Raw genomic sequence first — 16,423 nt, 5'->3', positions numbered from 1 at the left:
TATAAAAGCCCTGAGGTTCGCTACCATTGGATCTGGTTAAGGCATCTGGTTTTCTGTGAATCGATCACTATAGCTAAGAGAATGCTGTGCTCTGATTGACCTAGGCCTAAGTCAGTTGCTCCATCCTTATGGTCAAGAGTGAGGCCTACTTCCAATAGATGGACAGAGACTGGGAGAGGGTGAAAAGGGATGTAAAAAGGGGAGATCAGATGGGGTTGAGGAGGAGACAGAAAATAATAACACCTGTGATAACCCTTGGGAGCTGTGCAGGATTCTTTCTAAAATGTTTCTAGTACTCTGCAGCTAAAAGAACTTAAGATCCTGTAGCCTTGATGCAAGATTGGAATAGTAAGAATTGTTTTTGTTTTAAATTGGGATTATCTTGTGGAGTTCTAGAAACCCAAGAATATACTGAGTTCTTGGAAACTTCTTTTAAAAGAATAAGATGATCCAGTTGGGTGAATGAACTTTGTTATTGCAGATGTGAGAAAAGTTTCTTTGAAGCTAGAGATCTTCGCCAGCACATGAACAAACATCTTGGTGTGAAGCCATTCCAGTGCCAATTTTGTGATAAGTGCTATAGTTGGAAGAAAGATTGGTATTCCCATGTGAAGTCTCACTCTGTCACTGAGCCTTACAGGTGGGTAAATCTGAGGAGGATCTAAACTTGAGATATAAATGTACTTGGATTAATTATTACGGATTCTGGTGCTTTGGAAAAAAATAATTTGGGGTTTTCCTTTATTTTAGGTGTAATATATGTGGCAAAGAATTTTATGAAAAGGCATTGTTCAGAAGGCATGTAAAGAAAGCTACCCATGGAAAAAAAGGAAGAGCAAAGCAAAACCTGGAACGGGTGTGTGAACAATGTGGAAGAAAATTCACTCAGCTGAGAGAGTATAGGAGACACATGAACAACCATGGAGGTAACTATACTTCATATAGTTTTATATATATATATATATATATATATATATATATATATATATATATATAAAATTTTCAGTAGAATAAAAGCCAGTCCAGTAGTGATTCTCCTTTTACCATTCCTCTTGCCTATTATCTCGCTTTCCTTAATAAGAGATTAATCCCATGTTGTGGAAGATTTATTCAAGTGATAGAGGTGATCCTGAACCTGACTACCTAATTGTTTTGTAGATAGATAGATTCCTGTTTTAGTGAGCTTAATATTTTATATCAATATTTTTATGCTGGAATGGACTACTTGAAGTTTCTGGTTTTTTATCCTAGGATTATAGGATTGCTGTGAAGGCTAAAAGAGACTATTCACAGAACCTCAGGATTGTCTCTCAGTAACTTCTGTCAATAGGAACATCTTTAGAGAGATTATATCCAGAATCTGCTTTATTCTAAGAGAAACCATTTGGTTCTAAATAAAAGACCGCCATAGTCAAGATAGAAACATTTATATGGGCTACTGTACTTAAAAGAAAAGCATTATTTATCAGGCAGCTGTAATATATTTTGGTACTTGGACCTCACCACACATACACCTCTCTTCTTTTTTTTTTAATAGGAGTTAAGCCATTTGAGTGCTTAACATGTGGAGTAGCTTGGGCTGATGCCCGATCTCTAAAACGCCACGTCAGAACACATACAGGTGAACGGCCCTATGTCTGTCCGGTATGTAGTGAAGCCTACATAGATGCTCGAACACTCCGTAAACATATGACTAAATTCCACAGAGATTATGTGCCTTGCAAAATTATGCTGGAAAAAGATACCCTTCAGTTTCATAACCAAGGAACTCAAGTGGAGCATGCTGTTAGCATCTTAACAGCAGATATGCAGGAACAAGAAAACAGCGGTCCTCAAGAACTTGAAACTGTGGTAGTGACAGGAGAAACTATGGAAGCTCTCGAAGCTGTTGCAGCTACTGAAGAATGTCCGTCAGTATCTACACTTTCTGACCAAAGTATTATGCAAGTGGTTAACTATGTGTTAGCACAACAGCAAGGACAGAAGCTGTCTGAAGTTGCAGAAGCTATTCAGACTGTTGAAGTAGAGGTGGCCCATATTTCAGAAACAGAGTGAATGTAGTAATGGAGATGAACAGAAGGGACATCTCACATAAACTGAACTCACAGAACATTTGTTTACAGTACTATGTGGCTGTCCGCCTAGAGTTTGTACGTCAAGGCTCTGGGCTGTTTTGGTGGTGTTTTAACATTTCTAAACGGTTTGTCTGGCTAATGGGTTCTGTAGAAAAGTCCATTTACTGTAAAGAAATTGAAAACAAATCTGTTTGATGGCAGTGGATTATCATGGTATACTTTTTATGAATTAATGTTTATAAAGAACTGTACTAAATAAATTAAAAACCGTACAGTTTCATTTGCATTTTGACATTATTATATACTTTGAGTTTAAAAGGCTGTACTAGTTGGCTTTTCTTCTCTTTTATTCTCAAAATATAGAGGTTCTGTGATTTCATTTGCCTTGTTTATGGTTTAAAAATTCTAATATAAAACGTTTTAGTGCGATGCTTAAGTATATTACATTTTTAAAAATGCTTCAGATCTGTGATTCTTGACTTACTATTTATTTTAACCCCTTATAAAGTCAGGGATTCTTTATTTTAAAGCACTTAATGAGTTACATGTTGTAATCAAGTTTGCACAGTGTACTTAATCTATATGGGGAACCCCTAAATGAATAGCTGATTTTTTTAAATGCCATTAAAATGCATGAAATGCCTATTAAAGCCTTACTCTACTATCCTTCAAGGCAAGTAAATTGACCGTGAGCAAAGAACATTGTTATTAAACTGTTGATGGGAAATTTCTCCTTGATTACATAAGATGATAAATGGGAAAAAAGTTAAAACTAGGTTTGGTATGTTTGCAGCTTTTGTATCATGTTTAATTGTTCAATTTTGTTGAACTGCAGTTTAGAAGTAGGATAGCGATATAGACATCTACAGCGGTCCTGTGGATACCATGTAATTGTTAAGTAATTTCAGAATATTGAAAATTCTTCAGCCCTCATTACAGTATACTACTTAAAGAAATTGATTATGGCCCACCAAAGTGTTAAAATTAAATTCTTTTTAAAAGTTGCCTGAAAGTTAAATTAATTTGTGTGTTTGATTTTTAAATTCCCACCTCTTTAAGCTATCCAGTTTTCTCGTTTTTCAAAATAGCCACGGGGAGATGCCACATTTCTCTCCTGGGAAACTACCACTCAAGCTGTAATTGTTAAAATTAAACTTCTAAGTATTAGAAGCTAATATAAGTTGTAAAATTAAGATACAAGCAGATCACATGTAAGTCATTCCTAAAGCACAAGAAAAGAATGTGCCTTGATGTACATATATTATTAAGATGCGTATTCCAGTTTACTTTAAAAGTGGCTTAAAAGACGAAGAATAAATGTGATGCCATGCATGCATTGTACCTGTATATGTAATATTTGCATTTGCAAATTTCCCATTGTTTTGATAGCTGTGTGGCTGACTTTCAATTTTAAGTGGATTAACATACAGTCTGTAACTTTACAATGGCTGCTTGTTTATCATTATCTTTCAGTTAGTGAAAATGTATTTCAACCTGACAAAAATTTGGAATTGTGTCTTTATGTTCCCTTGTCACCATTGTTATTAGATTTAGTTAATTGTATAAGACCCATTAATGTATGTCATAAATATGTAAATAAAAGATGTTGAATCTTGTTTAAGGCATAAGCTTTGGAGTTGAGCTTGTCACTATTTTCAGCTCATAAATCAGTTGCTGTTATTTGATATGTTATTGAGTTAATCCGTTTGTTTGTTTTGCGGTAAGTGGGCCTCTCACTGTTGTGGCCTCTCCCGTTGTGGAGCACAGGCTCCGGACGCGCAGGCTCAGCGGCCATGGCTCACGGGCCCAGCCGCTCTGCAGCATGTGGGATCTTCCCGGACCGGGGCACGAACCCGTGTCCCCTGCATCGGCAGACGGACTCTCAACCACTGCGCCACCAGGGAAGTCCGAGTTAATCCGTTTTTAAAGGGGAGGAGAATTGAACGCATTAAAAAATAATCATTGACAGAGTACATAATACTATTAAGACTTATTACACTTAATCTTACCACAAAATTAAAAGTAGTACAATTAACCGCCATCTTTGGATAATTTAAATGTGTTTAGAGAATTACATAAATTACGTGTAGAAATAAGTGTTAAGGTTCCAAAAATTCAGTTTTATATTTCCATGGGAAAAATTCTCTATTTAGTTTATAATAATTCATTTTTAGAAGCACACATTGATTTGTTTTTGTCAGATGACTTCCTTCCTGATTAAATCTGCTTGTTACTGCTGTTTTATTAAAAGCCATTGGCTGTTTACATAATTTCACAAGGTTACCTAAACTGATAAATTTAAGAGTTAATCCAGACCTTCAGTGTCTTGTCTTTTTTTAAAAAAATAGCTTTGAAATAAACTGCATGATGCTTCCCACTCATAATTGAATCAGGAAATTTAAACCTGTAATCTTCATGGAGGTTCCTAAACAGGAGTTTTACATCTGTTTGGAAAATAAAAAAAGTCTTTGTCTCCCCTGATCTTATCAATTTATAGTTATAGTTTGTAAAGGCTTAGAGCAAAGATGCAAAGATAACTTGTTAAATTATTTTAAATATACCAGTCTTATAGTCTATTATCTGAAGTTTTGAAGTTGAATACTGCTGTTTATTGGATTTCTCCAGAATTTTATAAATGTTAGAGCATAAGCGCATCTCCAGTAGGGCCTTATCTTTGGAATCCTGTGCCACCTGCCTACGTTGAAAAAGGGTCCTCCCAGATCAGTTTTATGTTTGCTTTTGTTAGATTGTTCCAAGAGTATCAATGGCTAGGCACTATTTTCATATTAATTTCTCAAACTCTGGTTTCCTAGACCAGCAACTGTAAATTTGAACTTTAGACCAGTGTGAGAACAAGGTCATTGTTCTAAATCTTAAAGGGAGGCTGTTTGCCCACCTCGTGCCCAGTCTGGGACAGACAAATATCTTTGCCTGGGTTGGTGAAGGGTGGAGTTTTTTTCTGGCTTGTTCTTTCACTGAAGGTGTAGCTCTTCAGTGGTTCCAACCCGGCTTTGTGTGGAATTCTTAGTTCCGATCTCTGTGGACCTAAATCCTGATCTCTTGTCACCTTTGGGCTTTCAAAAGCCAGCGCCTTTGAAACTGGCAGTCCCATCTATCACAAGGCTACTACAGTTTCAACTCAGTTTCCTCTGATTTGGGGACCCTAGGACATTCCGTTTCTTAAAGTCTTAGTACTATGATTTTCTTTTTTTTTTTAGTTTTTATTTATTTGGCTGCACCAGGTCTTGGTTGCGGCCTGCGGGCTCTTAGTTGCAGCATGCATGCAGGATCTAGTTCCCTGACCAGGGATTGAACCCAGGCCCCCTGCATTGGGAGCGTGGAGTCTTAACCACTGGACCACCAGGGAAGTCCCACTATGACTTCAAAGGAGTTTGTTTTAGCAGAGATGTATAGGTATTTTAGTATTTTCCAAATCCTGGAAAACAAATAGTGTTGTTTCTTTAAATATTTTCCTCCTCTGGTTACTTCTTTATTTCTAAGAGAAGGTTTTATTTCTACCCTCAATACCTGTCTCATTCTCTCCTTTTTCTCCATTCCTGATAACCTTCTGGGAGTTGCTCAACTTCATCTTTAACTGTTTTTTTAATTGAGTTATCTATTGAATTCATTTTAAAATCTATATTTCTTATACTAGCATTTCCACTTAGTTCTTCATAGGTGCTTATTCCTGCTTCTCTTTTCCATTCTTTCCTTATCTTGTTGATTGGATTTATTGTGCTCATTTGAATTCTTACTGTGTTCTGTGTGCTCTACAAAAAACATTACTTTCTGTGAATATACCACAACTTTACCTTTCTACCACTGTTAGATGTTTGGGTTATTTTCAGTTTGGGGTTATGAAGAATGCTGCAAGGCCCATTTTTATCCTCTTGGTATATATATGAACATGCATTTCTGTTGCGTACATAACTAAGAGTGGAATTTGAGTCATTTGGATTTGTGGATGTTCAACTTAAGCAGATAATATCAAAATATTTTCCGAAGAAACTGTGCCATTTTACACTCAGCAGTGCTGGTTGCTTCACATGCTTGCCAAGTACTGTTGGCCTTATTACTTAGCGCTCTGCAAGGACTTCTAGTACAATATTAAATAGCTGTTGTGTTTGCCATCTTTGTCTTTTTCCAGTCTCAGTGAAAATCTGAGATTCACATGGTGGGCTAGATGGCTTCACGATGGGGGCTTATTGCCAGAAAAAAAACAACCATGTGATTAAAGGGTTGAAACTTTCTGCCCCACTCCCTGACCTCCAAGGGAGAGGAGAGAAGCTGAAGACTGAGTTCACTCACTATGGCCATTAATTCATTAATTTAACCAATTATGCACTGTATATAATGCAACTTCAACAAAAACTTGAAGAGGCTCAGAGAGCTTCCTGGTTGGTGAGCATATTGATGTACTGGGTGGGTGGCACACTCCAACTCCACAGGAACAGAAGCTCCAGCACTCCTCCCTCCCAGACGTTGCCCTATGGGTCTCTTCCACTTGGCTATCCCTGAGTTGTAAACTTTATAATAAAATTGTAATTGTAACTATAGCGCTTTAAGTGAGCTCTGTGAGTTGTTCTAGTGAATTATCATGGGGGGGCTCCATAGAAACCCCTAAATTTATAGTTGGCCAGGCAGAATTGCAGGTGGTTTGGGGATATCCAAGACCTGCTGTTAACATCTGAAGTGGGTGCAGTCTTGTGGAATTGAGGCCTTAACTCATGGGGTATGTGCTAACTCTGGGTAGTAATGTCAGAATTGAATTGTAGGGCACCCGGCTGTCAGGGAATTGGTGCTGAAACATTCCATCCACGTAGAGGATTGGTCTGAATCGGAGTGTCAGAGATCAAGTGGGGTGAGAGGGGGTGATGTCCATGTGGGAGGTTAAGGCAACCTAGGCAATGGGAGATTGGTTATATAGAGAGGATGAAATACATGAACACTAAGGATATTGAAAGCCAGCATTTTTGCTGTCGGAGAAGGGCGTAGCAAAGGTAGAAAAGGAGATGATGAAATATGAAGTATTGGTTAAACTGGTAGTTGTCAGACACAAATGCTATGTAAATGTGTGTATATGTATATATGTGTTTGTGTATACACGCATGTGTTCTCTAGTTGTTTATTGAGATGGCCTGGGAGCAGTGATACCTACCAGAAATGATTACACCTAGTACTAAGTATTGGTTTCTAAAAGCCATTCCCCAATAGAACAAACTAGGGCTTCTTGGGGAAATGGCTAATTTCAGGGCTGGGTCAGGAAAAGTACAAAATGAGTCTGGAAAATCTTCTGTCAGAAAGCAAGTTAGATGCTCAGAGAATGATGGGGACATGTCAACAGGGCACAGAAGTCCTCGAAGGGACTTCTACTGGCCAAATCATGGCAAATCGAGTGAGCATAATAATAATGAGAGTAACAGATTATACACCATCAAAGAAAATAGGAAACCATAAGTCCGCTATCAGGAGTCCTTAAAACCATCCCCAGGTTCAGTGATTCACTAAAAGCACTCACAGGAACCAGCAAATACACACACTCATGGCTATGATTTATTACTGAGAATGGATATAAGACAAAATCAGTGAAGGGAAAAGGCAAAGTCCAGAGGAAACAAGCGTAAGTTTCCAAGAACCCCAGTGGAGCCATGCTTAATTCCTCCAGCAATGAGTTGTGACAACACACGTGTGGAGTGTTATCTATCAGCAGGCTCATTAGAGATTCAGAACCCAAAGTTTTTACTGGTGCTGGTCACATAGGCACCCTCTGCATAGCACATTCCAAAATTCCAGACTCCGGGAAGGAAAGCAGTTGTTCAGTGTAAACCACATTGTTTGCATACGGAGTTTAAGCACAGAGAGCCACACTTTTTAGGAAAGGTTTTGTATCAGTGTAGGGAACTGTTTACCAGTCAAGTTTCCAATTGCCAGCCAAAGGTCAAACTTTGGCCTTAACAGTCCTCCTAGCAGGACTCTTTAAGGTAGCAGGCTCAGACCTGCTATATTAATCTTTTCTTCACAAACAGTAATACAAATAAATGAAAGAATAAATTGAGGGACTTCCCTTGTGGCGCAGTGGATAAGACTCTGCTCCCAATGCAGGGGACCCGGGTTCGATCCCTGGTCACAGAAGTAGGTCCCACATACCTGCCGCAACCAAGAGTTTGCATGCTACAACTAAGGAGCCTGCCTGCTGCAACTGAGATCCAGCGCAACCAAATAAATAAATATTTTTTTAAAAAGGAATAAATTGTAAAGTTGAAGAGGAGCAGGACATTTCCATAGTTCCCCCCACAAAATACTTACTAATATTACAAAGGAGAAGGAGCTGTTACAGTGGAGGATTCCTGGACTGAATGTCAATATTATGACATAGTGTGAGTGTGTTTCGTGTTTGGTAATTGCAATCATTGTTGCTTTTGTTGTGGTCATCCATTTACAATGCTTGGTGTCAGTTTATTTATCTCTTGTAAAAATAAAATACAGTGTGTGTGTGTGAGTTGTGAAAAAAAATGTACACTTAAAATGGGTGAGTTTTATGTAAATTATACCTCAATAATTCTTAAAAAATAAAAGCTATTTGGAGGTCTAAATAAAATACATTAGCTTATAAAAAAAAATTACAAAGGAGAAAAGAGAAACTTCATGGGGGAGAAGTCTGACAGACACCTCAATCAAGTAATCAAAGTGATCATGGTCAGTAATAGGATAAATCAAAATTGTGTACCACTTATATAGAATGCAATTAGAAGAATATAACATCATGTGATATTTCTGTCAAAAATGCATAACTTTAATCATGAGGAAGCATTAGACAATCCCAAATTGAGGGATATTCTACCAAGTAACTGGCCTGTGATATTCAAGTGTCAAGGTCACACACACACCCACACACACAAAGACTGAAGAACTGTACCAGACTAAAGGTGACTAACCAGACATGACAACAATGCAGTACATGATTCTGAACCAGATTATTTTGCTGTAAGGCAATTGGTGAAACTTGAAAGCGGTAAAAAGATTAGATGGTGGTATCCTGTCAATGTTAATTTCCTGACTGTATGCAGTTATGTAAAAGAATGTGCCTATTTATAAGAATACTTAATTCAGATGTGATGTGGCATCAGGTTGATAAGTTACTCTCAAATGTCTCAAAAATTATTCTACTTGTAATTTTTCTGTAAGCTTGAGATTGTTTCAAGATAAAATTATCTTTTAAATGAGTTGGAGGATTGACTTCTGGTACGACAGATGAGGTACTCTGCTGATATGTTTCCCAATGAAACTGTAAAATTGTGAAAACAAAAACAACCATTTAAGGGGTCTGTAAATAGTCCTAAGGGCAAACAGCAAATGAGGAACATCTATTCAAGAAGAATCTATGAGAATTCATTAAGAAAGGCAAGAGTCTGTGGTATTTGCATATGATATCACTTATATGTGGAATTAAAATATGACACAAATGAACTTATCTACGAAACAGAAAAAGACTCACAGACATCGAGAACAGACTTGTGGTTGCCAAGGGGGAGGAGAGGTGGAGGAGGGAGAGTGGTAGTTAGGGATAGTATATATAGGATGGATAAACAACAAGGTCCTACTGTATAGCACAGGGAACTATATTCAATATCTTGTAATAAACCAGAATGGAAAAGAACATGAAAAAGAATGTATATATGTATGTAAGACTGAATCACTTTGCTGTGCAATAGAAATGAATACAGCATTGTAAATCAACTATACTTCAATAAAATAAATTTTTAAAAAAGTGTCTGTGGTGTTTTTTTAAATATTTATTTATTTATTTATATTTGGTTGTACCGGGTCCTGGTTGCGGCAGGTGGGCTCCTTAGTTGTGGCATGCATGTGGGATCTAGTTCCCTGACCAGGGATCGAACCCAATCCCCCTGCATTGGGAGCATGGAGTTTTAACCATTGCACCACCAGGGAAGCCCTGCGCCTGTGGTATTTGAACAAAGACCACTCCTTCCCTTCCCTGTCTCAGCTCAGTAAGGTGGCGACGCCACGCCAGACTGCTGCATCCTAGAATACCAGGCTCCCTCTCCCATCAGCTCCCGGTTGCAGGGTGGTCCTCCCAGGAAGTCCAGGCCGTCAGTTTTTCTCATCCTTTTCCCAGGTACCTGTTGCTGAGATAAGGCCTGAGCAAGTGTGGTTGAGAGGTTCCTTCTCAACCAGGAAGGAACCTCTGGGGGTCCCTTCTTCCACCCAGCCCCCACCTGTGGAACAGAGGTTCTACTTTGGGCCAAGTGAACTGAGAAGGCAGAGGCCCTGCCCGCCCTTGTCTCTCTTCATGAACTGGCGGTTCCATGACAGGAGAGGAAGGCTGAGAAGACCTCAGGCTGCAGCCACCTCTTGGCCAAGAACTCAGCTTACAGAGAAGGGGTGTCACTCAGAAACTTGCCATGGTCTTCACCTCCAGTTCCAGGATCCTGGCAGAGACTTTGCCTGGAAGTCGAAGCAGACTGTCGAAAGCTCCTAATCTCTTCCCAAAGGGCTAACTGCATTTGCAACTGAGTCTGAGGGTATTGAGGCCTAAGGGGTCCTCTCAAGCACAGTGGCGGTTAAGGCAAGAAGCAATTGAGAGGAGATTCAAGATAATCAAGGATAGACTGTAGGCCTGCTGGTTTGTAGGAGAGAACTAGGGAAAAAGACAGCTGAGGGGGACCCTCTTGGAATCAGAATGAATATCAAACACTGACCTCAGAAATTATTATTGCAGGGACTTCCCTGGTGGTCCAATGGGTAAGAATCTGTCTTGCAACGCAGGGGACACATGTTTGATCCCTGGTCGGGGAACTAAGATCCCACATGATGCAGGGCAGCTAAACTCATGCACCGCAACTACTGAGCCACATCTAGAGAGCCCACGTGCTCTAGAGCCTGTGCACCACAACTAGAGAGAAGCCCACGCACCGCAACTACTGAGCCCATGGACCACATCTAGAGAGCCCACGCACCACACTAGAGAGAATCCTGCACACCGCAATGAAAAGCCCTCGTGCCGCAAATAAGACTCGACCCAGTCAATAAATAAATAAATATTTTTTAAAAGGAAATTATTATTGCAAAGAAACCAGAGTTTGACTGGATTAGCTTGTTTGAACACCAGATTATTTCTCTAATAATCTAATCCCAGGGTATTATTCAAAACAAATGAGCAATTAGCCAGCAATTAATGGAGTTTAACAGCTCATGTGATCATGGAAACAGAGGAAGAGAACAGTACTAAAATAATTGTCATCCCAAGGTGACTTGGCGTACTGAGAAAAATCAGAGGCTTAGACTATTGGAGGGAAAATAGACCACTAAAATAATCCAGCTATTCACTAAACAAACAAACAAGCAAAAAACAATAACCAAGCCTTGGGAAGCGAGAGGGGCATGGGATCAGTACCCTGACTTTCTACAATATATTATCTAAAACGTCTAGTTTCCAACAAAAAATTACAAAGTATGCAAAGAAGAAGGAAAATATTCCCCATACACTGGGGAAAAAGCAGGCAACAGAAACTGCCTGTGAGAGTAACCACCTGACAGATTTAAAGAAACAGAACTAAAGAAAGCCACTGTCTTAGTCTGTTTGGGCTGTCATAACAAAATACCACAGGCCGGTGGCTTAAACAACAGAAATTTATTTCTCACAGTTCTGGAGACTGGTAAGTCCAAAATCAAGGTGCTGGCAAGGTAGGTTTCATTCTGAGTCCTCTTCTCTTGGCTTGTAGGTGGCCGCCATTTTGCTGTGTGCTCGCAGGACCTCTTCTAGAGAGAACATTCTGGTATCTCATCTTATGAGGACAGTTATTCTATCTGATCAGGACCTCACCCTTATGATCTCCTTTAACTGTAGTTACTTCCTTTGAGGCCCCATCTCCAACTACAGGCACACTGGGAGTTAGGGATTCTCCATAACTCCTAACATAGGGAGTTATGAATTTGGGTTGGGGTGGGGGTAGCGCGGACACAGACATTCAGTCCATAGCAACAGTGACTAAACAAGCAAAGGAAGGTGTACATATATCACCTCAAATAGAGAATAAAGAAAAGAAAAAGGAAAAAAAGAACCAAATAAAATGAGTTGAAAAGTAAAATAACTAAAAGAAAGGAACTTCAAGATAGATGGACAGAGATCATGCAAACCAAAGAACAGAGAGGAAAAACGATGAAGAAAATGAAGAGCCTCAGAGGAATGTGGGACATAATAAAATGTACTAATATATACATAATAGGAGTACTAGAAGGAGAGAAGAAAGAAGCAGAAAAAAAATTTTTTTGAAGAAATAATAATTGAAAACTTCCAACATTTATTGAAAAATAATAACCTACACATCCAGGAAGCTTAATGAACTCAAATCAGAATAAACAGAAAGAGGGGACTTCCCTTGCAGTCCAGTGGTTAGGACTCCATGCTTCCACTGCAGGGGGCTTGGGTTCAATCACTGTTTGGGGAACTAATCCACCAGGCTGCGCAGCGCAGCCCAAAAAAAGGATAAACATAAGAGATCCACAAACAGACTCATCATACTAAAAATGCTGAAAGTCAAAGACAAGGAGAAAACTGTAAAAGCAGCAAGAGGAAAACAACTTGTCACTTACAAAGGCACCCCAATAACAGATGACATCTCAGCAGAACAACAGAAGACAGAAGCAGTGAGATAACTTATTCAAAGTACTCAAAGGAATAAACTGTATACCAAGAACCTTACATCCAGAGAAGCTATGTTTCCAAAGTGAGGTTACTTTACCAGATGAACAAAAACTGAGAGAATTTGTTGCTAACAGGCCTGACTTTATAAGAAATACTTACAGGAAATTCTTTAGGCCAAAAGCAACTGAACTCAGATGGTAATTCAGATTCACATAAAAGAACAAAGAGCACCAGTAAAGGTAGTTATGAAATTTTTAAAAATAAATTTATTTATTTTTTGCTGCGTTGGGTCTTTGTTGTGGTGCATGGGCTTCTCATTGTGATGGCTTCTCTTCTTGCAGAGCACGGGCTCTAGGCACGCGGGCTCAGTAGTTGTGGCTCGCGGGCTCTAGGTGCGTGGGCTTCAGTAGTTGTGGCATGTGGGCTTAGTAGTTGTGGCTCGTGGGCTCTAGAGAGCAGGCTCAGTGGTTGCGGTGCACAGGCTTAGCTGCTCCGCAGCATGTGGGATCTTCCCGGACCAGGGCTCGAACCCGTGTCCCCTGCACTGGCAGGCAGATTCTTAACCACTGCACCACCAGGGAAGTCTGGTAGTTCTGAAATTATAGCAGGTTGTATGCACAATTATTCTCCTTTATTCCCTTATTGATTTAACAAGCAGTTGTATAAAGTAATGTGTAGAATGTATTACCGAGACAATAACATATAGAAATGCAATATATGTGTAAAATATATGCCAATAACAACACAAAGGAGGTAAGAGCAAAAAGGTATTGGATAAAGGAGTGGCTGTAGATGGTAAAGTAATAATTATATTAATGTATTGTCGGGGTTGTAACATTAATAGATGTAACAGGTGTAACAGGGCCACAGAAAGGGGGACAAGGGAACAGAGTAGAGCTATACAGGATTAACGTTTCTATATATAACAAACTAAGCCAGTATAAATCTGAAGCTCATTCTGATAAGTTAAAGTGTATATGGTAAACCCTAGAGCAGTCACCAAAAACAAAAAAGAAAAAATCATTAAAGAAATTAAAATGCTACATTAGAAAATATTCACTCAATACAAAAGAAAGCAGTAAGGGAGGAATAGAGGAACAAACAAACAAACAAAAAACCCGACATATAGAAAACAAGTGAGGGTCTTCCCTGGTGGCGCAGTGGTTAAGAATCCACCTGCCAATGCAGGTGACACGGGTTCGATCCCTGGTCCAGGAAGATCCTACATGCTGCGGAGCAACTAAGCCCGTGCGCCACAACTACTGAGCCTGCACTCTAGAGCCTGTGAGCCACAGCTACTGAGCCCGTGAGCCACAGCTACTGAAGCCCGCGCGCCTAGAGCCCGTGCTTCACAAAGAGAGAAGCCACTGCAATGAGAAGCCTGTGCACCGCAACGAAGAGCAGCCGCCACTCACCGCAACTAGAGAAAGCCCACATACAGCAGCGAAGACCCAACGCAGCCAAAAATAAGTAAGTAAATAAATAAATACATGTATATATAAAAAAAGAAAAAAAGTAAAATGGCATACAAAAATACAACTACATCAATAAAACATTAAATGCAAATAGACTGAACAATCCAATCAAAAGGCAGAGGTTGTCAGGCAGGATTAAAAAAAAAAATAAAACCATGATCCAACTGTATGCTGTCTACAGGAGACACACTTTAGATTCAGAGATACAACTAGATTAAAAGTAAATGGATGGGGACTTCCCTGGTTGCACAGTGGTTAAGAATCCGCCTGCCAATGCAGGGGACACGGGTTCGAGCCCTGGTCCGGGAAGATCCCACATGCCGCGGAGCAGCTAAGCCCATGTACCACATCACTGAGCCTGCACTCTAGAGCCCACAAGCCACAACTACTGAGCCTACATGCCACAACTACTAAAGCCCACGCGCCTGGAGCCTGTGCTCTGCAACAAGAGAAGCCACAGCAATGAGAAGCTCGTGCACCATAATAAAGAGTGGCCCCCGCTCGCTGCAACTAGAGAAAGCCTGTGTGCAGCAATCAAGACCTAAAGCAGCCAAAAATAAATAAATTAATTAATATCTCTGTATGAATGTGGATTTGCTATTTCTTCTGCTTTTAATTCTGGCAATTTTTGCTTTATACAGCTTGAAGCTATTATTAGTTGCATATTGTATAGAATTGTTTTCCTGGTGAGTTGAACCTTTTATCATTATGAAAGGATAAAGTAAAGTGCCTCTGGTAATGCTCCTGGATTTAAGTCTTTTTTGACTGAAATTAAAAGAGCGACATCAGTTTTTTTTGGTATTCATGTGGTACATTTTACCATCCTATTGCTGTCAACCTGTTCATATCCTCATACTTAAGGTATGTCTGTTGTAAACAGTATACGGTTGTCTTTTTTCTTTTTTTGGCCACTCCATGCAGCATGCAGGATCTTAGCTCCCTGACCAGGGATAGGACCCTTGCCACCTGCAGTGGAAGCATGGAGTCCTAACCACTGGACCACCAGGGAATTCCCTATGGTTGTCTTTATAAAAAAAAGGTCCAGGCCACCAATCTTTGTCTTTTCATGGGAATATTTAGTCCAGTTATAAAACATGACATAATTACTGACATATTTGCATATAAATCTGCCATTTTAGTTTGCTTTGTTTTCAGTCTTGCCTGTTCTACATTTCTTTTCCTTTTCTGCCTTTTTATGTTTTATTTTTACTTATTTTTACAAAAGTATTTATTTATTTATTTTGGCTGCACCAGGTCTTAGTTGTGGAATGCAGGATCTTTAGTTGTGGTATGCAGGCTTCTTAGTTGCAGCATGCATGTGGGATCTAGTTCCCAGACCAGGGATCGAACCCGGGCCCACTTGCATTGGGAGCGTGGAGTCTTACCCACTGGACCACCAGGGAAGTACCTACTTTTCTGCCTTTTTAAAACACTCCATTCCCCTCCTCCCGTTAGCTTGTGAGTTATGTATTCTTTGAACTATTATTTTAGTAGTTAGCCTAGACATCACATTAAAGTTCTTGGCACAATGTCTTCTACTTCACAGGCGTCCACTTCATGCATGAGCTGTAGGCTGTGTAAGTTCAGATACATATCAACCTTTTCAACAGATGTGAAAACAGAAAAAAGAGGCAGATTTATCAACTCCCACACCAATGGTACCCAATACAATTAGGCCTCATGTTGACCCCATTTCCCCTTGAAAACCCTCTGTGGATTTTCTGTCATCTGCTTTCCTAAATTCTGGCTGGAGGTTTTTCTTAAACTTTAAAGGTTATCCTGTATATATTTGTCAATTTTTTTCCTCTTTAACATCTACCATTCTCCTAGGTACCTAGGTCCAGACCTCTAGTCATCTGGATGCTTCCATTTCGTCTATCATTTATTCAACCACTGAATTCCTTAGCAATGTCTCTGATCTGTTACTTCTATTACATTACCGCTAATTAATGTTAACATATTACTCTAAGATTTTATAAACTCATGCATGTAGTGTATTACCATTATCTTGGTTTCCTAGCTCCCATGCTGGCCCTGTTTTCCTTTCTGTCTTACACACATGACTTCCAGATTAATATCTGAAATTGCTCTTAATCTTGAAGCTTCCTAGTTTTCTAATGACTCTATGTCCATAGCAAGGAAATCACAATAGGAATGAAAGTAACTAACTCTGTATGTGAAAAGAGATCACTGTTATCAAAATCTTT

General features: G+C 39.5%; 1 protein-coding gene across 1 annotated transcript in view; it reads left to right on the top strand.

Moving 5' to 3' along the window:
• Positions 1–3,740, top strand: part of ZBTB11 (zinc finger and BTB domain containing 11) — a 40,063-nt gene extending 36,323 nt beyond the window's left edge. The window contains exons 9-11 of the mRNA XM_029215051.1: positions 482–640; positions 751–926; positions 1,538–3,740. Of these exons, the coding sequence (XP_029070884.1) occupies positions 482–640; positions 751–926; positions 1,538–2,055 (853 nt within the window). The 3' untranslated portion in view covers positions 2,056–3,740. The remainder of the gene's footprint in view (positions 1–481; positions 641–750; positions 927–1,537) is intronic.
• Positions 3,741–16,423: the final 12,683 nt, after the last annotated feature.

This window comes from Monodon monoceros, unplaced genomic scaffold (genome assembly GCF_005190385.1).
Source record: "Monodon monoceros isolate NGI ecotype Baffin Bay Population unplaced genomic scaffold, NGI_Narwhal_1 Super_Scaffold_11, whole genome shotgun sequence".
In the NCBI taxonomy this organism is placed as follows: Eukaryota; Metazoa; Chordata; class Mammalia; order Artiodactyla; family Monodontidae; genus Monodon; species Monodon monoceros.
The sequence above is the reverse complement of the archived record's forward strand: the minus strand, read 5'-3'. Positions and strand labels throughout refer to the sequence as shown.